General features: G+C 34.7%; 2 protein-coding genes across 2 annotated transcripts; both read right to left on the bottom strand.

Annotated features, from left to right (window-relative positions):
- Positions 1-1,442: 1,442 nt before the first annotated feature.
- Positions 1,443-14,374, bottom strand: LOC115926641 (L-xylulose reductase-like). Its single transcript, XM_030991587.1, has 8 exons — positions 14,213-14,374; positions 11,658-11,755; positions 11,014-11,168; positions 9,688-9,730; positions 8,262-8,361; positions 7,328-7,392; positions 6,664-6,781; positions 1,443-5,485 (listed from the first exon to the last, which is right to left on the bottom strand). Exons 1-8 carry the CDS (start codon positions 14,262-14,264, stop codon positions 5,376-5,378), a joined length of 741 nt encoding a protein of 246 aa, XP_030847447.1. The 5' UTR covers positions 14,265-14,374; the 3' UTR covers positions 1,443-5,375.
- Positions 14,375-18,245: 3,871 nt separating this feature from the next.
- Positions 18,246-20,938, bottom strand: LOC115926639 (polycystin-2-like). The gene is made up of 3 exons (XM_030991578.1): positions 20,684-20,938; positions 19,579-19,866; positions 18,246-18,961 (listed from the first exon to the last, which is right to left on the bottom strand). Exons 1-3 carry the CDS (start codon positions 20,925-20,927, stop codon positions 18,819-18,821), a joined length of 675 nt encoding a protein of 224 aa, XP_030847438.1. The 5' UTR covers positions 20,928-20,938; the 3' UTR covers positions 18,246-18,818.
- Positions 20,939-21,260: the final 322 nt, after the last annotated feature.

The raw sequence follows: 21,260 nt of genomic DNA, 5'->3' as shown, positions 1-21,260 counted from the left end.
ATTAGGCAGGGCATTAGTCCTGCTTTACAATAAAAAAAAATATTAAAGGTCACACAGCTTATAACTCTTTAATTAGGAGCTACCAAAGTTGGGTACACTTTTTTCATACGCACTGTTCAAAGATCGGTCGCCTAGGCATTCTTTGATCTCAGTTTGGTAAATATACTGCGGAGTTATCTTCCTCATAGATTTTCAAGGTAAAGAAATGCCATTTATAACACAGTGATCCCCTTTCTTGAACTTTGCCATATTATTTGTTAATCGTTTTACCTAAATTGAAGAAAATAGAGCAATGAATCATGCACATAATGCATACGTAGCTAGTAGAGAGCGGCCGCTCGTTATCGTTACGGAGCGATTTGAGATCATTTCCTTTTTTGATGTCGCCCCCGTAATCGGATTTTTGGTCTATTTTCGGTGTTTCCGGGGCGAAATCGCCCGCCGCCCCCGAGTATTTTTTCCCTGGCAACGATGGTCTAGGAAAATGTATTAAAAAGGTGATTACGTTCTCGGATTCAAATAATCAAGTAGGCAGAAAATCAAATACGCATATCTTGTTTGCAGATAGATTTGTATAAAAATAAACCTTTATTTGCATCGCTTGAACTCGCCTGGTGCTTAACAGCCGAAAAGAATGAATCCACGAAAACATCTTCTCAGGCACACGATACTCCTTTCTTTTTCTCTCCTAATTAAACTATTCATCTCTGTATTCATGCCCCCCCAAAAAAAAAAAAAAAATAAATAAATAAATAAATAAATTTAAAAAAAATATAAAAAAAAAAAAAAAAATTTAAAAAAATAAAAAATTAATAAATAAATAAAAATAAATAAAAAATAAAATAAATAAATTAATTAATTAAATTAAAATAAAAAATAAAATATCAATCAATCAATCAATCAATCAATCAATCTTTCTCTCTCTCTCTAAATCCCCCTATTTCTCTTTGTTTAAGTATCCTTTGTTGTTATCATTTTCTCTTTTTCCCCTTTTTTTTCTTTCTCCCTTTCTATCATGATATTCATAATGATATTGGTATTGGTATCAATGTGCCACACTTCTTACGACTTCATGCACTGTCTGATTAGTATGTATTTATCATCATCACCCACAATTTAAAAAAATATATATTGTTCTTATAGGTCTCTTAACAATCACTTACATTCGGTTTTTAGGTAATTTTTGAAGTATATTTTTAAAGTACATACTTAAGATATTGAGAAATATACTATATCCTCTGCAGAGATTTGTGAAAATGCAGGAATTAAAATATTTCCATTCAAGTATTCTGTACGTGTATACAAATGGATGTGAATTCATTCCCCGTATATCTGTGAGGACCCCCCCCCCCCTAAAAAAAAAAAAATGTTGCAGGTCTATACATGTAAATCGACAACTGTAGAGGAACGGTGAAAATGATTAATACAGTAAAACTGGTGGATGCTGTTATCTGGTCTTTTACTTTATTGTATTTACAAAAATAACTTTTGCTTAATGTAAATTCTTTCTCTTTCTCACAAATTATTAATACTCAGCATATTTTTAATTTCCAGTCACAATTATAGTACACAACAGGATCAGCTTTATCTCGTAAAGCTTACTGTATTTCCAAGTAAAAACTATATATATATATATATTTATTTTATTATTTTGCTTTCTTGTTCCATTACTTCATATTTGAAGATACACAGTAAAGTAAAATATTTATTCTGTTAACTGAGTTAATCAGCCTTATTAATTTTTGTATTCAAAATGGTATCACATAGGTCTTTATCATTCTTGGATCGGTACTTCATATACCAGTAGGATATCATTGTATGTAACTGTAACTGAGTTAGATACCAGCAGGAATATATTCCAACGCATTTTTGTTTGTATTCTATGTTCAATTGAACCTTCTCACTTATACTCTCTATGCTAAACCATATAATCAATATACGTATATATGTACTTGTTATATTTTAAGGTTGTCATTGTACACTTCTGCATTTCTACCATTGACTGCACTTTTATTTCCAATAAACTTTGAATAAAAGTCAATTCAATGATATTCAGAAAATCAAAAGGAAGTAATTATAACATTACAAGATAGAACTTAAAATAATTTAATGTAAAGATTATTAAAATTATGATTGTCATACAGTTAACAACTACATTATTCATGTCCCTTGTAAATTTGATGCATTTTTCGTAACTCAAGAGTTAAAGGTGGACCGGTTGAATGTAGGCCTTTGTTTAATACTTTTAGGTGTAAGCTTAATACTGTAATAGGTCTCATTCGTAAGAAACGTAAATTAGGACAAATCAATTTTAAACAGACATGAAATAATTACAAAACCTGGTAAGGGTATGAATAATTTAGTTGATAACTGTATTTCATTAAACAAACAAAATATTGAATTACCTTCTTTCTGATATCCCTCCTTCATGATGATTTCAGGGCATTTTGGGGGGTAAATGTAACCATCTTCTCATTGTGTGTAGTGGGTTGGAATGAGTTTATTGAATAGACTATTACATAATGTAATCAAATTTAAAACATAAATCTATGTTAAGTGCCATGTTACAAATTATTTCATTCACCTGTTGCAAATAATTGTATTTCAATAGTTAGAATGCGAATTGCAAACATTAATTGTTGCTAGGTAGGACAAGCATTAGGGCCTGTGTACCTAACAATACATAAAGTATGCAATTTGCATTCAGACTATTGGAATACAATTATTTGCAACATGGCACATAACAAAGATTTGTTCATTACATTTGATTACATTACGAAAATGATCTATTGTAGTAATTATCCCTATGTTCGTTATCTGGCTAATCATGGACTATGTAGCTCGAAGCTTGCTGTTTACACTCAAATGCTAATATTCCAATAAAACAGTCCCCTGTGCTAAATGCCTTTGGTTCCCTGACACTTATCCCAGACAAGTACAAGCGTGTGTCAATAAGATAAGCTTACCGGTACATTTAAAGATACAAATTATGCAGATAATTTTTGACACATTTCCGCATTCTTGGTAATTTCTCATTAAAACTGTGATTGCATAGATTTATTGGGTGGAAAACATTTCTTCAGGTCCATACTACTTTTGCAGACATTCAGACGGATTTTGTAGGTCTATTACATTTAATAAAATATACTCTTTGTGCATTCAAGACTGGAAATCACAGAATATAACAATACTGTCCATGTTTCACATGATAGCAAGACATTGACAATACATGGTGTAATTGTAATAGGGTGATATATTTTTATGCAAACTTTCTTTTTTTGGCAAGGAGATCAATTTTCACTGACATTAAATCAGAATAGTCTAAGGCAGTGATGGCCATCTTAACACCATTAATTTACTTAAAACTGTAACAAAATTCTTTTAAATTTCAATTATCATGATATGATCAGATTAATTTAGAACTACAACCAACAACCATTAATGCATGTGAACAAAGCCAGCCTAAATTTAACATTATTCTGGTTTAATCTAAAAGTCTGATTTTTGAGACATTTTTATCGGGATATTGGACAGATAATGAATAATCTGGAGACTTTAAATAAAAGGGTCTTCAAAAAAAATGTAACCCCCAACCCCCATTTCATAAGGGCTCCTCTTTTAAGAGCATGAGCGCATGATTCATATGAATTTTTGTAATCACAGTGTTATGGATATTAATAACAAGATTACATTCTATTCATGATTTCTTTTACTAGTGATGAAACAGGAAACCCTGATATGTCAGTTAATCTCGTATTTATATGCAAAACCTTTTAATTCATCATGTTGAATCTGCCACTAATACATACAAACAAACACCCTCATAATGAATCTACAGCTCACGGGAACATTACAATCCCCACAAGTATTGTTGCATGTAAGATGGCGCTATTTCACTACATGAAACAGGCAAATAAACCAATCTCCTTAACAAAAAATAATCTTGACTGGTGATAAAGATATGTATCATGTACAGTTGTAACTCATACGTTGAAATGTTGGTGTATGACAAATAAATGGATGGGTATGCATTTGGGCCGGTAAATTTTATGCTCATAACACTGTATATAAATTCAAAGAATTGAAAAAATAAGGCACATCTAGTATTACCGGGTATACTGAAATGCTTCCTCAGGGAATTTTCCCACATATAGACATTACATCTATATTAAATTTAAAAAAAATTAAATGAGGCAATTTATTATCTTGAATATAATGTACATAACTGTCTGCAAAATGTAATTCTAACTAAGCTGAAAAAAAAATATGATGAAATTCATCTTCATGGAATTGTCTCAAATGTAGATGTTACATCTACCGGGTATATAAAAATAACCATGATATTCCCAGACCTTATTCTCATCATTTACATAATTGCTGAAAGGAAATTCTAGAATATATTCTTCTAAAGCAAATCTGAATTTTCTGACTCACATTACATGCTCATTCAGATATGAAGTAGTAAACCACAGTACTTTAAAATAAAAAAAAATAACCTGTAAATAAATGGCAACTCATAGTTTCTACATTTACTCACTGAGCTCTGTACTTATGAAATACAAAAAAGTTAAGCATTTTAAACTTACGCCATTATTTAAAAACAAAAACACCACCTCATATCTGAACAAGGATCCATCATGAAATGGAATTGAGAGGTAGATCATTGGTAGTGATTGCAGAGTTGCATCGTGATGCCAAAGGTTCATGTAGAATGCAGAGAATATGGGTGGTAATTAAAGGGGAAGTCCACCCTGATATTAAGTTGGATTATTTAAAAGCAGAAATGTGAGAGGAACAGGTCAGCAAAAGTTTGAGCAAAAACCCATTGAAAAAAAAACAAATATTATGAATTTTTGAAGGTGCAACCAATCAAACACAAATTGGCAACTCTAAGATGTATCTTGCAAGCTCCCCTCCCATTTCCCCTGTAATACAAAAATTAAAAATCTATATCGCCCTTCGGAAAATATTCAATTATACATTCACCCTACATATAATTATTGCATAAATGAGTTTAAACGACACCTGTATGAAACAAATCTTTTCCGTCATCAAAAACTAAGAAAATGAGAACTTATGAAATTTTCTGTACAGAGAAAATTGGGGAGGACCTTGCAAGATACATCACACTGTAGCCAATTTGTGTTTCACTGATGACAACTTCAAAAATTCATAACTTTCCTATTTTTAATTGGAAATTGCTTCAACTTTCACTAAATTGTTTCTCTCATTGTTCTGCTTTTATCAAAACCTACTTAATATCAGGTTGACTTCCCCTGTAAGCCCTACAGTGCCATTGATGGTATTTGCACCTAATTCACACACATCAAAATGGAACAGAATTTAGTCTGGCATTCAAAGAGTTAAGCCCTACCCTAGACTAAGGCTGCTGAAGCACCTCCATCAATAGGCATTGTGATACCATTTATCATTGCACTCATGTCGCTGAGCAGAAAGATAACTGGATTAACAACATCCTCAATTTCTGTAGGAGAGAGAAAAATAAAAGAAGAAAAAAGTAAATTCCTCTAGAATGATATAAACAAATCTATAAAATACCCCTTTTGAGAAGCTCTGCCTGCTTTTGGACTACGAAGTTCACTATTTTCACTTTTCTTTAAGCGGGACTGCATTACTTGTAGCAACTTGCACCCTCTATACAGCCAACAATGCTTAAGTGGTACCTGTTGATCCCCATGATCCCCTTTTTCTTATGTAAATTGAAAGCTGAATTGATGAGATAACCACCTGCCAGTTACCATGCAGGGAAGTCTTATCCCTCCTGGCCAAACTAGTGCAGATATGCTTTAAAGGAAATACTTTTATCATGCCTTTATCCGAATCATTTCATTGTAAACATGTTTGCTACACATCCCCTCTCTGAAATAGTGGAGATCTGTTCTTTCATCACTAATCACAACATTATTTAAATGTTTTTTCTTATTTCAAGCACAAACAAATGGAGAACTGTTTGCATCAATCACAGAGTTGCCAATTTGTTTTTAAACAATCCCACATTGGTAAAGACATTACGGTAATCATTTATTCCAGCAAATCCTGTGTATGTGAACAATAATGCAACACACAAGTTAAACAAATATTCTTTGTCTAAACATGTAGGTAGCTTCATAGTGAAATGCAGTGGCACGAAAAGATGAGTCAAGGACGCAAAGGCCGTGAGAATAAGTGATGTTGGTGAATTAAAATTTCTTATCTGACATACTTGAATGAAAGCTTAGGTAATATAAAGCCAAATTAAGGTAATACATGTATTTACCAGCTCCATATCCTGGCAATGAAGTCGTACCTCTATGTGATAAATTCATGATTTGCAACAATTATGCACCATTTAGCATTGCATTAGTCTTTTGGGGCATCTTTAGTTTATACCCTAAAGAAAACAAGTCAGTGAAATTAGAATACCAAACGATGACTGCTATTAAAGGGAAATCCAACCTTGATAGCAACCTACTCTATAGGAAAGCAGAAAAATCAGAGAAGCATAATGGTATAAATTTGAATCGATAACGTCTCTGTGATGAAGTGGCGTATAACTTCTATCTATTTTAAACTCGCTCTATTCTGTTTCTCTGATCTTTCTGCCTTCATACAAATGAAGCTATTACAAGAGTTGGATTACCCTTTAAAGAGGGTGCGACTTACCTAGGAACCTGCCCAGTGGTATCCTGTTGATCATTGCATCCCTCATCTCACCTTGGTCCCAGAACTTCCTGGCCATAGGAGTCAGTACGACGGTAGGGTTCACACAGTTCACTCGAATCTAAGGCCAAAAGAAATGCATCATAATAATATTATTAAAGTTTTTTTTATATAATGCCTAACTGATTACAAGATAACCGCAGGGCTTGCAGTATTATAATACATTAGTTTTGGGGGGCTGAACTTTTTTGGAAAAGAAGGACAGGACATGCAAGCACTATTTTCTTAGTGAAATCATTTTTAAGGCTATAAAAAGGGACAATTTTCCACAAGACATTGTACAGACTTTCATAAAAACATAAAAGTGTTAATTGAGAAAATGTTTGACTCAATGCATGCATACAATGCTATGAAAGACCAAAACAGAGGTACCTAATTACAGTCTGGATTAAAGTTCCAATTGCGAAAAATCATTTGGAAAAACTATCATTTTAAGCTCTTTACTCCAAAAATTGGAGGAATAAAAAGGAACTTTATTTTTATGTGGCAATTGAAACAGATGCATGCAAGGATCTCTCTTTCTGATACATACTCATATTTGTAAGCTTACAATCTTACAACTATAAAAATAACACCAAAAATTTTAATGTGGAGAAATAAGTTTTACCTTGTGTTTTGCCAGTTCTAAGGCAGCAACCTTTGTGTATGAATCCAAAGCCCCTTTGGATGATGCTGCAAATACAACGGACATAAAAGTAAGTGGGAAGAAACTCACATAAAGATAAAGAAATATGAAATAGTTAAAGATTACATTTATTCAATACCCAATGACAAGTTCTAGCTTTCATCCTCGAGCGTATCAAGTCATTGAGACGAAAAAAATATTAGTGTACAAAACTGATATAAAGTCTTTATCTCCTACTAAAAAAACCGTGATCTAAATGATGTACACATAGTTTTAGTCTGTAAATTTCCTAGAAAAATAGCAATGGACTTCATCATATGCATTGGACCGTTTAAAAACATTTAATCTGCAGTAATGCCAAGCACTTCATACTTCATGTGCATATTTTGCAGATTTCCCTTTTGCTCTACATTATACAGAAACTTACTGACAAATATACATGTGCATCTCTTTTATTAAAAAATCCCATAAGATGCCCTAATCGTATAAAATAGCACAATACGGTATAGAGTGGTGAAGTGTGATGTCATCAAAAATCTATTTTTAGAATTTCTCAATTTTTTCTTCATATACCGAAAGAACACCAAAAATAATGTCCAAATGTAGAAAACCAATTGAATATGTTAAATATTGGCTGAGTTATGACCATCCGAATGAATATATGTCCTATGGGAACTCAGTGTTATATGCTCTGGCTCCTAACCATTAGGAGCCAGAGCATATAACACTGAGTTCCTATGGGGAGTATCTTTATTCAGATGGTCATATCTCAGCCAATATTTAACATATTCAATTGGTTTTCGACATTTGGACATTATTTTTTATGTTCGTTCGGAAAATGAAGAAAAAATTGAGAAATTCTAAAAATAGATTTTTATGACGTCACAGCTTCGGTACTCTATACAATGTATCTCACCATATACAGCATGGTTGGTGAGTCCCTGTAGACTGGCAATGCTAGAAAGATTCACTATGGAACCACCCTCACCTTTTGCGATCATTCCTTTTGCTACAATCTATTTTTTTTTTTTTTAAGGAGAGATATAAGTGGAAAAGGGATTTTCAAAATGAAAACAGTATTCAGCTGGAAAACCTCTGAAGGAATGTACTCAATTTCATCTTCATGCAAGTATTGAGGTAAATCTACATTTTGTATGAGAGTTAAGCCCACCGCACACTATACGATCTGACAACAATCCGATTTTCGAAGAATTTTCAATAGCATTTGATACAAACATTCAAACATGTAAAATATCAATGACCAACAATCTGCATAGTCATATTATCAAGAAAATCAAAATTTAAAGGGATTTCATGCTTTCTTGGAAGAAAAAGCTTAATCTGCACAGAATTATATAGCGACATCAAACCAACAGTGCGATTATCTACGATTTGAAGCCGATTCACTTTTTATTTTGACGAGAAGAATTTGATGCACTAAAATTTCAGTTTTTAGGTTTCTTATCATTATTTACAAGCTAAATCAGGAATATTATGTTTGTTTCAATTTCTCATCTCATGCAATTGCCATTTCTTTGAAAATCGGATCGCATGACGATCGTGTAGTGTGCGGTTGGTATTAGGGGAAAATCTATAGTGTGGATTAAGATGTGGAGTTGAGTGAGAGTCCATTTTCTCCAATGTCAGATCTGCTGATAAGGAAAGATTTAGTATTCATTGTACCATTGAGTACATACTTTGTGGGGGTTTTTGTGGCTTTGTTTCATACATGTATATACATATACCAATATCATAATTTTTGTAATCGGCTTTGCAATTGATAGACCTGTGATCTTTGCAAAACCCACCATATTTAAATTTGTTTGTGTAAACTATACTTGTTACTTTCTCTTCTAATGTTATTGTCATTGTGATTTTTCTTTTTATTCAATTTATATGAAAATAAAATAAATTGAATCTATTTGAATTTAAGTGAGTTGAATTGAATTGTATATACACGTACCTAGACAGAATTGAAATTATAAAGGAAAGAATTATATCATTATGATAAGCTTGGTTTTCATCCTTCCATGTTAATATGCTGCAAAATGAATGAATAGGGGGGGGGGAGAAATCATGCAGGATAAAGGGAGAGAAAAGGAGACAAGTTATAAAGTCACATTTATAAAAAACAATTTTCATGTAAACTTTGCTAATAGTTTCTCTGTTATTTCCTAACCGTCTATTCCCAGTCCACCCCGTTTCTCTCTGAAATTCTCTGCAAATTTGTACATCTTAAATATTGGAAAAAAACACTGTAAATAAATTCATGCATTCAAACATTCATTATAATGATGCACTTAAAAGTAAAACATGCCAAATTATTCATTAGTCGAACTCACCTTTGTGATTTGAAGAATCGCTCGATGATTTATCATCATAACACTAAAAACAAAAAGATATAAAGAAGCATTATCATTCCATGAATTGTAAAATTTCATAGTAATCATTTTTTTAAAGATGAATTAGTCCCTTTCTTATAGTAAAACTAAATCAGTAACTCTTTTTACTCCTAACTATAGCAAACTATATAGAAAGGTACACTTTTCTAAAAAATGAACAAACAATGAAAGGATATTGAGACTAAAATGCATGCAACTATGAGGGTGAGTGATGAATAAGGCCTTTTGTCAAAGATTGGGTTGAACAAAGAACATTAGTCTGAGGTCAAAGTTATCCTCTCGTTAAACAGGAGTTTAGACCGAGGGTTAGGGCCCTGTCTTATAAAGAGTTGATATCATCACAACTGTGTATATAAGAGATAGGATACTGCAAACTTGTGATTGATTAAAGGACTTGCAATTGATTTTGATCAATCGCAATTCTTTCTAAGACGGGTTCCAGATTTAGCTGAATAAGTAGCATATAGACCACAAAACAGTATTGAAAAGTTTTAACAAATTACTTAGACTAGATGGAACTTCGACTGCGCGCAGTTGAAATGATGCCTCCGTCATAGAGCAATTTACAAACCAAAACAGAAGAAATTTTTCAAATTCAAGTTCAATTGTAATCCATTAACAGGTTCTCAGAATATTGTGATTACAAGCAATTTCTCATATACATATATGACCCTTTGATCTTTGACCTCATGACCCTAACATCTACTCAGTTCATTGGCTCTCAAGATCGGTTCTTCAGATAACGCGATCACGAGAACGGGACGGACGGACGGACAACCCGAAAACATAATGCCTCCGGCTACTTCGTAACGGAGGCATAAACAGGGAACACTGCAGAAAATTCCCATTTTGGCCCTTAAAGGAATCGTTTAACAATATTAAATCTGAGATCCATGGCCCTACGTGTTATCACTGTCAGTGATATGGTCTAATATTGAAGCTTTAAAAACACTGCGCTTCAAAATGATCAAAAATTGCCTCAACAAAGTAAAAATCTTTGAGTGACCAGTTTTACCATACTAATTTTCCCCAATAGACTGTAGTGTTCTGAAAACCTTTTGGCAAACGCAAAATTTTATTTCGATTTTCAATCATAAATATCTTGATAATCAGACAGGCGATCAGCTTGTAAAAGTCATGGGGTTCCTGACTGACCTAAAGATTTAGAATTGTCATTGCAGCATGAGCTAAATCCAGGATTTTGTTTCAGAATCTGAGGCAAAGTTACCCAATCCCTTTAACAGACAAAATATGAAGGAGCCTTACTTGTCATAGGCCTCTGCCGAGACCTCTAGGCAGGACTCTCCACTGGAGACGCCAGCACTGTTAACAAGGAGGTCAAAAGGAGGTAAGGGTGATAGTACTTCATTGGTCTTATCCCAGTCGTGCACATCCAAACATATTGTCTCAATGCCAGGCACCTGCACAAACAATGATCAGGGGACAGACAGTGAAATGCAATTAGAATACAGTGGAAAGTGGAAACATATCAGAAATCATAATTATAATCATAGTGACAAATGTAATTGAAGGTTCCTAGAACTGCAAAGGTAACTTTTTTTTCTAGTAGGGAAATAAATCCGAGGTCATAACCGTATAAAAATATCTACTGGGGTTAAATCATTTAACTTATTACTTAAAAAGAAAAACATCAACATACATTTTTTTTTTTTTTTTCAGGATATTTTGTTGTTTTGTTAATACTTTATTATTCTTTGTTAGATGTTTTTCTTATTAATCTGACTCAAGGTTACAGAAGTAGGCAATTTGTTAATACTTTATTATTATTTGTTAGATGTTTTTCTTAGAGATCTGACTTAAGGTTACAAAAGTAGACAGGTCCTTTTCTGCAAAACTTGTTTGAAATTTGTTACTTATTTCTTGGGATGAGAACTTCAAACATTATGCACCTCTTGCTTCAATGTGTCCAAATCGGCCTGTGACCTAGTTAGAGCAGTCACCGATGCTCCACACTTCGCTAGTGCCACTGCAATTCCTCTACCGATTCCTGCATGAAAGTCAGGGACATGAACATAGCAAAGGTCAGATCATATACATACATTATGTAACATGCATTTATGAGTGGATTGTTTTGGCACAAGACTACAAGTTGATTCACTTAGTGCTACAAACTAACACTATAGACTAGGGCCTTCAGCAATGTAGGCCCTTTTGAAACGGGAACTAACCCCAATGAATAAGTGTAGATATTCTGTAAAATGAGACGAATTCCTGCCTTTTGATGTGCACTAAATCTTACAAGTTACAAACATGTACTTTTGGTGAAAAATATATAATATCAATAGGGTAACAATTGTAACTCATTTATTTAAAAATACTAAAAATAGCATTTGAAAAATCTATTTTAATTATGTGAAACCTTCACCCCAGAACAGCACCAACTTTTTGTATACAATTTGCATTCTGGCAATTGGAGTACAAAGGATAATAGCAGGTGGATGAAATGATTCAACAACACAAACTGGTAGAGAAGCATCCATAAATTTGAATACATTTAGTTGATAAACGACTCCACATAGTATGGCATGCAATCAAGAAAATGGCGATGCCCATGTCGATCTTGCTGAAAAGCTACTTTTTTTCTTGCTTTATCATTGCTTTCTCATGCACTTTGGTGGGGAATCTTGTAGATTGATGGCCGATGGACAAGTATGCAATAAATCTCTCAAAACAACCAAAGTTATTCTGTGAGGTTATGCTATTAAGCAAATATTAATCGACTACGAGGGTAATGGTGCAAACTATCATCGCCAAGGTGATCTCGGGGCTACTATCTTCCCGAGCCGCAAGGCAAGGGAAGATGGTAGCCCCGAGATCACAGAGGCGATGATAGTTTGTAGCCATTGCCCGAGTAAAGGAGGTTAATATTTGTTTTATATCCCACATCGGCAATAAGGTATATTTAAAGTGAATTTTACATAATAATAATAACTTATTCTGCAGACAGTTTAGCTTCAGCTAGATTTTACAAAGCGCAACATGCATACATATAATACAGTCGATGCGCGCTCCTTTGACATTGACATTGACTTTGACATTTCGCGTAACCTACTTTGCTATGCGTATTCAATGGGCAAGGGTGGGCAAGTGTGGTAGCAGCAAAAAATTACTTTACAATAAGTATTATATACCTCACTTAAATAATCCAGCAATCTGACTGGTCGAAATTGCATTCATAAACTTTAACTGTTCCCGAAAATTCCCGGTAACCATGGTTAAAAAACAGTTCAAAATCCCAATAACCATGGTTATTGGGAAAATAGGTCAGTCTCCATGGTTACCCCATAGGTTTACATGTTAAAAAATGGTCTGAGCGATCGAGGATACCATACGTGTGCGAAGAATTGGTCGGTAATTTCAATACAATTGAATCTCGATCGATCTTACCGACAATTTTATCTTGCATTGTTGACATGAAGACGAAAATAAACTTCCAAAAACAAAAAAACAACATCTGCCGATAGATCTTGATCTAAGTTCGTGCCAATATGCATTGCAAAAGTAAAAGAAGGGCCCGTTTAATGGAGCAGCGGCGAAGCATCGACCACGCGAGGCCGTTTTCAATTCATTTTAATGTATATATTAAAAAAAACTACTGTTCATGGTGATATAGCGCGCTGGCCGAGCGGTTTGAGGCGCTGACTCTAGTAACATCACCTTTGGTACGCAAGAGTTCGAATCCCATCTTCGACAAAAGTTTTTTTTTCTTTTCTTTTTTTTTTCTTTTTTTTTTGGCATATAAAAGTATTAATGACTGCTTTAATATTCGAGAAATAGTTGTTTTTATACGCTCTCGGGAAGGTTAGAATTGGGCTATTCCCCTCGGCACGCCTCGGGTAATAGCACAATTCTAACCTTCCCTTGAGCGTATAAAAACAACTATTTCTCTCAAAGCAGTCATTAATACTATACTATCTAAGGTAGATAGTACTTATCTATACCTTTTTCGTGCTCTGTACAATCGCAATGCAAACAACTATACATGAGGGATATAACATTTATTATCATGATCATCTTTCATCATTATATTAGGCCTACAATTATCATCATCATTATATGGCTGATATATTATCATCGTTAATTAATCGTACATGATTATTATCATCATCATTCATCTTCATCATCATCATCATCATCATCATCATCACCACCACCACCACCACCACCACCACCACCACCACCACCATCACCACCACCTACATCATCATCACAGCACCACTCATAAACTTATGATGCGCGAGGTTATCTAGCATCGCATCAACACATTAGCATTGACCAAATAGCACATCGCGCTCTCAGTCTCACACTCAGATTTCCAATAGAAATAGCAACTTCAATACAAGTGTATCGGACTGAAATGAAAAATTAAGTGTATAACTCTCATCTCAAAACAGAATTCTGAACAGCAGAACACAAATCACATATAGTCGGACGGTTCACTTACCTTTTCCTGCACCGGTAACAAGGGCCCTCTTATTTTTAAAACAAATTTCCATGCTTTTTAATGATTTGTTATGCTTTTTCTTCCGGCAAAGGAGGGGTAACAGACGCCCAATCTGACTGCAATGTCTTTATGCTTTGCTGGAGTGGGTATCGGGGTAGTTCTAGCGACCAATAAGAGAACCGGTCGGTGACACTGAACTGCTACTAGGCCTATACTGAATATACTGTGCGGAAAATCCGTACAGTTCAGTGGGTGCAGGCTTAATGGTCGCTAGTTTTAAGGAGCGCACTATGTGTTGCTGGTGCTCCGGCGTCTGCTGCTATCTGGGCCGAATATCGACTGCATATGGTTGACAACACAAAATATACATCTTTTATGTTCCATTCACAAGACAATCTCTTTTTACTATCTCTAATGATGGCATCCCAAAGGGAATTATATCTATAACATTTATTAAAACACAGATAAATGTCAGTCACGGACAAGTCGATCCAAGATGGGTTTTGATCACGTCTCATACGTATCAGCATTTACCAGATCAGTGAACAGAAATAACCATGCATGGACTACAATTTGAGATCAGCATTGCTATTTATTGTTCATGCTGCAAATCAACAAGGATATTTATTCATTCTAAGAAACAGGAATTTAAATGCAATAATTTACTGTTCTACCAGAATAGTCTTGCCAATTGAAATAAATTATGTACCACTCATCTTTTAGCAAGTTATTTAAGTCATTACAAATATTTTGAAAATTATTGAATGAAAGCACTTTTATTATTATTAACCAAATTTTGTGAAATAATAAAATATCAGCCATGAATTATTTGTTTTTGTTGAGTTTGGTATATTGTCACTAGTACACCTGAAATAGGAACTTCTTTCTTTACCTTGCCAACTTTGGGAAATGTAAACCTGTGATGATACGTCAATAAGTCATTTTGAATATAATTGAATGATATTTATAATATGTTGTGAATTCAATAAAATATTGGTCATGTATTATTTGTTTCGTATTCACTTTAAAATATCGCCCCATATGAAAAAGTCGGTCCTTGTCAAAATATAATCATGTTCACGATTTAAATTTTGATTACAATAAACTATGGGTCATGTATTATATTTGATTTGCATTCATTCTGTATTGTCTTTGATGGTTCTTTTAATTTGCTATCAATGCAGAGTTGTGAAAGACGATAACTGCAACACAGATCCATATGCTTTATCATCTCTTTATTATAATTAAAGATACACTCTACACAAAGCAAATGAGAAAGATACTCAGATGTGAATGATATAACAGCATTCAGAGCATTTCCTTATATGCCTATATCCACTCTACTCTTTGATATCAGCCAAAGATTAATGGTGAATTTTGTCAATACATAACTGCTAACAAGAACAGTGCATTTCATTTTCCATCTATCCTGATGATATGGTCTTGCTCTTGTTTAATGTAAATGTATAATGTATCAAAGATCAATAGTTTATCTCAAATACATAAACACAACCACAACTAGTAGTAGTAGTAAAATGGTTTTTTTATTAGACAACTTCAAAATAGTAGCCTGAAAGCTAAATTACATTGCAAGTTTTACATGTATTAAAAAGCATTTCAACAAACTTAGATATAGACAAGTACACATAATACACAGTCGGGTAGATCATAACTAATTACATATTCCCTACTTGCAAACAAATTGATGAAACAAATAAAATAGATTCGGCATTATTTTTTTTCTTCTGTAATCATTGTTAAGTGAGGAATATTCATATTTTAAATATAAATTGAGGATGATTAATTGAGTTATAACAAGTAAGTACTGAAGATTTGTTTAATTTCAAACCGTAATGCACATTGAATGTCTATAAAGCTACACAATATATAAGGATTTATCATAGAAACATGATTAAACAATTACCGAAAGTGAGAGAAAAGGTTAGGGAGAGAACGATGTTGAGAGAGAGAGTCAAGTACGTTAGAAAGAAAAACAGGAAGACATGCGGAAGATGGGAGAGGGAGAGAGAGATAGGGAGGGAGTGGAATGAGAAGAATGGAACAGTTGGAACTGTGAAGACATGGAGAACCGGAATAATGATGAAAGTAAGACGACAAGGAAAAGGCGATTAGAAAGAAATTACAAAGTAAATTACAAAGTTTCCCTTACAGAAAAACAGTACAATTTACCAATTATGCATTACTAAGATAATAACAGAATATATGCGTAAAAACTTTAAATATGTAAAGACATAGAATGTACATGGGAACGTGCGTAACTATAAGAGAGATATTCACTAAACCATTTTGATTTATATTGACACCACAATATTTCTCTAGGCACACTTGAGATTGTAGTTTAACAGTACTGAAAAATCTGGATATAACAAAGTGGTTGGGATCAATGAATTGTGTTTTTTACCTTGTAACATGAGACATTGTGCCAACTCAGATCTTGTTCCATGTACATCAGACTTCCTCTATATACTCAACATCAATACTACATCAACACTAGTTTATTTTTAATCAATGCTGAGACAACAGTTTTCTTTCTAATATCAAGCATTATTAAAAGTGTACCACTCATCAAACATGTTCTTGATGTAAGAGATATCACGTGACTATGCTGTATTCAAAATATGAGCTTCAAGTATTACTTCCTCCTACTTCCCAGAGAGATACAGTCAAACCTGTCTATAGCGACCACCCAAGGGAAACACAAAGAGTGGCCTTTGTTGACAGGTGGTCTTTGTAGACAGGTTCTAGCTTTAATACGTGTTTCAATGAGAAACCACTTTCAAAGGAAACAAAAAATGTGGTCCTTGTAGACAGGTGGTCTTTGTAGACAGGTGGTCACTAAAGCAGGTTTGACTGTATTACATTTTTTTACAAAAATAACTTAAAGTAGACTAGTCAATGCATGTGTAAATGTTTGCATGAAATAGGGTGCACATAAAGTCAAAGTGTGGAGGGTTCTCGTCTTTGTGACAATATATATTCTGTTTACGTGATCTACAAGTTGAGACTATAATGTTTATATTGAGAGAGGGCATATATATAGACACACCCTCCAATATGGCTGAATAAACATGCAGTCAGGCAAAAGTAAATTGACACAGGAGATCACAGTTTGAGATGTTATTATTTATGACTTCCTCACTTCATATAGCAACCAAAATGACACTGTCTTCACATTCATTAACCATTAAACAATAGAATGCCAGCCGAGGTTAGTTTTTTTAAAGTTGATTTTATATATATTAGCTAAACAAAATATTTCAGGTGAGATAGGTATACTTTGATGGTTAATCTATTAAAGTAAAAAGTCCATTCCACGTCAAATCGATTTGTTTTCTTCATCTAAATACAATATTTCTTTAAACAAACTTGATATCAATGATTTTGGGTTTATCAAAGATCTTATGGGCTAAGTGCTGGTATCTCCTTGGCTTAATGGTGTGAATACATGTATTTCAGGACAGACCCAAGTTATTATCTTATTGATTTGATTTATCAATACTAAAAACATTACATTTCATTTGATAAGCTTGGTATTGAAGCTTAAGGCCCGTCTGTACTAGTTTGGCCAGGAGGGATTAGACCTCCCAGAGAGGTCACTGACAGGTGGTTATCTCATCAAATCAGCTCTCATTGAACATAAGAAAAAAAGGGTCATGGGGGACCAACGGCCACCGCCATTGTTTTCTATATAGAGGAAGCCAGTAGCTACAAGTAGTGCAGTGGGGCTTTAATGGTTAATCTAAAAACGAATCAAAAGCATATAAATTTTAAATTTTTCATCCATTCCAAGACCACAATCATTTTCTTGGTGACCTTTGTATCAAATATTAATGGATTATCTAACTGGCAAGTCTAAGTTAATTTGCTGCCCCATACATTGAAACTAAAACAATTATTGAAATCAAAAGAATAATTTCCTTGAAATTCAGTTCGATCCAAACTCTAATAGGGCTATTAACTTGACATGATTATCAGAAGAACTAAAAATTTATTTTAGTTAATTACATGTACATATGAGACCAAATAGAACACATCTGCAAGCAGATATAAAACCATGACCACAGCAACATTGATTTGATTTGTCATCTATTCAGAGACCACTAACTTTCGCTTTGATATACAAGATAAATGGGTAATCTAATAGTAAAGTGGCAGAACCACATTCCTCCCAACATGATTTGTCATCTACTCTAAAACAATGGTCTTCTTTTGATGATACATTGATGGTGAATCTAAAAACAAAATCACATCATCTGATATTCAACTCATATCCTGCCATAAGGCCACATGCACGCAACCGTTATGGTGCTTTGTACACGCGAGCACGCTATCGATTGGCTGCTTAATTCACGAGGGCGAGCCACAGCTTAGCTGCTTTATGCATGCATGCTCACATTCGTAATAGCAGTTATTGTTCATGCTCATTGTACTGTGCTGAGTGCTTTGAACGCACTATTGATCGCACCATCCGATTATCAGATTATCTCAAAATAAACTTGGCACAGGGGGGATTTGTGGCTTGGCACAATGGGGGTTTACCTCTTTGGCACTGGGCTGTATTCATTATGGCAGGATAAGAGTTAATCTATACTGAGATTACAATCTTTCTCTGGGTGAGCTTGATGTCATCCGGTGATAAGTTCTCCTTGAGAAAGGTATCCAGGCGGAGTAGCATCTCTTCCGTCTTCGTCTCCATCTCCTTGCAACCCACCTCAACTGGGTCGTCATCTAGTATGAGGGTGATTCAAAATGTCAAGAAATATTTAAAAAGGTAGGCTCAAAAAGGATATCAGCTCCACAGACATGTTTTGATTTTTTAGTACAGCTGTAAAATCATATGACCATTTAATGATGTTAGTCATACCAGAAAGATACAGTAGTCTATAGTCATAGCAAGAGATATTAATTTTTTGAGAAATAAATGATTAATGTCATATGCCATATGGGATACATTGCATGTAATCACAGTGCTATACTGCCGAGTTTGCTGTTGGTGTGCTTTTTTCTTTTTCTTTTTTTAGTCACAAATGACCTCTAAGAAATGCTTCATACCTGCAGTGACAAATCATGAATCTATTTATGAGAGGAGGGCACTTGTCTCACATGTGGAGAAAATTGCAAGGGGGTTTAGTAGAATGTGGTGGTGGTTATTTTACCCGACTACTAAGAAAGTTTAAATGCCTGTTATTAAGCAACCACAGGATCGACGGCTTTAGGTCATCTTTTGTGCATTCTTCTGGGTTTCGAGGAGCACACGCAGCCCTTTGCTATGCCACTGACGATGCCCTATTGAGCATCCTTGTTCCCTTTCATCCCAATCCTGTCACGGCAAACGCCTAACCTACCCTCAATACAATGCTTCTTCTCCTCCTTCTCTTCCTCCTTGCTCTTCTGCCTCGTGTTTTGCTGCCGCGTCAGCCCGACAAACTTCTTGAAGCGGCCCATCATGAAGTCGATGATCTCCAGCTCGTTGCCTGATTTGGCGTTCTCCTGTCTGACCCTGGTGAAAGCCTCGTTGATGATGGACAGGAACATGTTGAGGCAGATGAAGATGACGATGATCACGTAGCAGAAGAAGAACAGCGGACCGAGGTGACGGCTAGTCTGCACCATCTCCGCAAACTTGAACTTTCCTATAATAATAATAATAATATTCTGTTTTTATATAGCGCTCAATATATTGATCCAACGATGTGCCTAAGCGCTTAACAGATATATTATTACCCCGGTCATCGGATTCAGGCTTACCCGCATCCTACCAGGTACCCATTTAACACCTGGGTGGAGGTGTATATCTTGCCAAATAATATTAGTGCCGTGTCACGATTCGAACCCTCGACCTTGGCATCTCCATGAAGACATTGTCAAAATCAATATGACAACATAGGAGAAGAAGACAATGAAACTATAGACCAATCTCTGATTTCAGGAAAAGCATGCACACTATATTTATATATTTCGTACAAACCATGAAACCGGTGCAACTGATATTAAAGTGCTGAATAAAGTAATACCCATCCATGGAATCGAATGATTAGTGATTCTTTGCAACATAGCTCAACAAAGACATTAGCATGCTACTCCCCAAAGATATGTACCAGGTATTATCAGGTAAGAATCTATTATTAAAGAGGGCGTGCTTTTCCCGAAATGTCTAAGATAAAAGGCAGAGAAAGAGAGAGAGAGAGAGAGAGAGAGTGACCAGCTGAGATTATTTAGACATATTAAAATAATTAAAGAAATTGTTAAGTGGTGAGTATAGTGGAATGCTACAAAAAGGAGGAAAGAAAGATAGCCACATCAAAGATGAATTGATAGTACATTACAGAGACGATGAAAGAGTGGTCAATCTATATAAAGTGACGGGGGAGGGGGGGCAACGCTATGCCCTGACTGACCCTACAGAACACAAAAAAACACAAGTAATTAATGATGAAGACATCTCCCTACCTAGCATCGTTGAGAAGAGGGTGACAATGGTGGATCCAAAGGTACTGAAGCCGATCAGGTACGGGCTGTACATGTTGAAGGCCATGGAGCTAAAAGCCATGAAGACGATACCAAACACGATCAGGTAGTAGAGGATCTCCTGGCCAGCGTTCTTCAGGGTCAGGGACAGGATCAGCAGGCGACGGTTGAATCTAAAGAGCTTCATGAACTTGATGTTGGCAATGAAGACAACTAGGGCGGTCATGTAGCGGTACAGCTAGTGGTTAATTAAAGGAAAGGTTGCATGGATTGATCATAATTAAGCTACATTGTACATGGACTTATTCTTTATCTAGAGTACGAGATATCCATTCATTCCATTGTTGATGGGTTTTAGCTTTATTCTACTGCAATTGGACCGGTAGGTAAAAACAGAATTCAACATTCTAATTCAAATGCAACCAAACTCATTTTGATAACTTCAAGGTTATCACATCAATTGGTGGAAAATGTAATAATTTCCTATACAAGAAATTTACTGAACAATAACCCATGACAAAAAAGTTAGAAATATCATAAAAAGACAACAAAATCTCCT

This window comes from Strongylocentrotus purpuratus, unplaced genomic scaffold, assembly GCF_000002235.5.
Source record: "Strongylocentrotus purpuratus isolate Spur 01 unplaced genomic scaffold, Spur_5.0 spur5_contig_845, whole genome shotgun sequence".
NCBI classification, from domain to species: domain Eukaryota; kingdom Metazoa; phylum Echinodermata; class Echinoidea; order Camarodonta; family Strongylocentrotidae; genus Strongylocentrotus; species Strongylocentrotus purpuratus.
The sequence above is the reverse complement of the archived record's forward strand: the minus strand, read 5'-3'. Positions and strand labels throughout refer to the sequence as shown.

What these genes read in the sequence shown, in the direction of transcription:
- LOC115926639 (XM_030991578.1), bottom strand. Translation starts at nt 20,927, where the DNA reads ATGACCGCCCTAGTTGTCTTCATTGCCAACATCAAGTTCATGAAGCTC. An exon ending in CCTCTTCTCAACGATGCTAG is followed by an intron (nt 19,867 to 20,683) that starts GTAGGGAGATGT and finishes TTATTATTATAG; the next exon opens with GAAAGTTCAAGTTTGCGGAG. An exon ending in GAAGAAGCATTGTATTGAGG is followed by an intron (nt 18,962 to 19,578) that starts GTAGGTTAGGCG and finishes CCCTCATACTAG; the next exon opens with ATGACGACCCAGTTGAGGTG.
- LOC115926641 (XM_030991587.1), bottom strand. Translation starts at nt 14,264, where the DNA reads ATGGAAATTTGTTTTAAAAATAAGAGGGCCCTTGTTACCGGTGCAGGA. An exon ending in TGTTACCGGTGCAGGAAAAG is followed by an intron (nt 11,756 to 14,212) that starts GTAAGTGAACCG and finishes ACTTTCATGCAG; the next exon opens with GAATCGGTAGAGGAATTGCA. An exon ending in TAGAACTGGCAAAACACAAG is followed by an intron (nt 6,782 to 7,327) that starts GTAAAACTTATT and finishes TTTTGGCCTTAG; the next exon opens with ATTCGAGTGAACTGTGTGAA.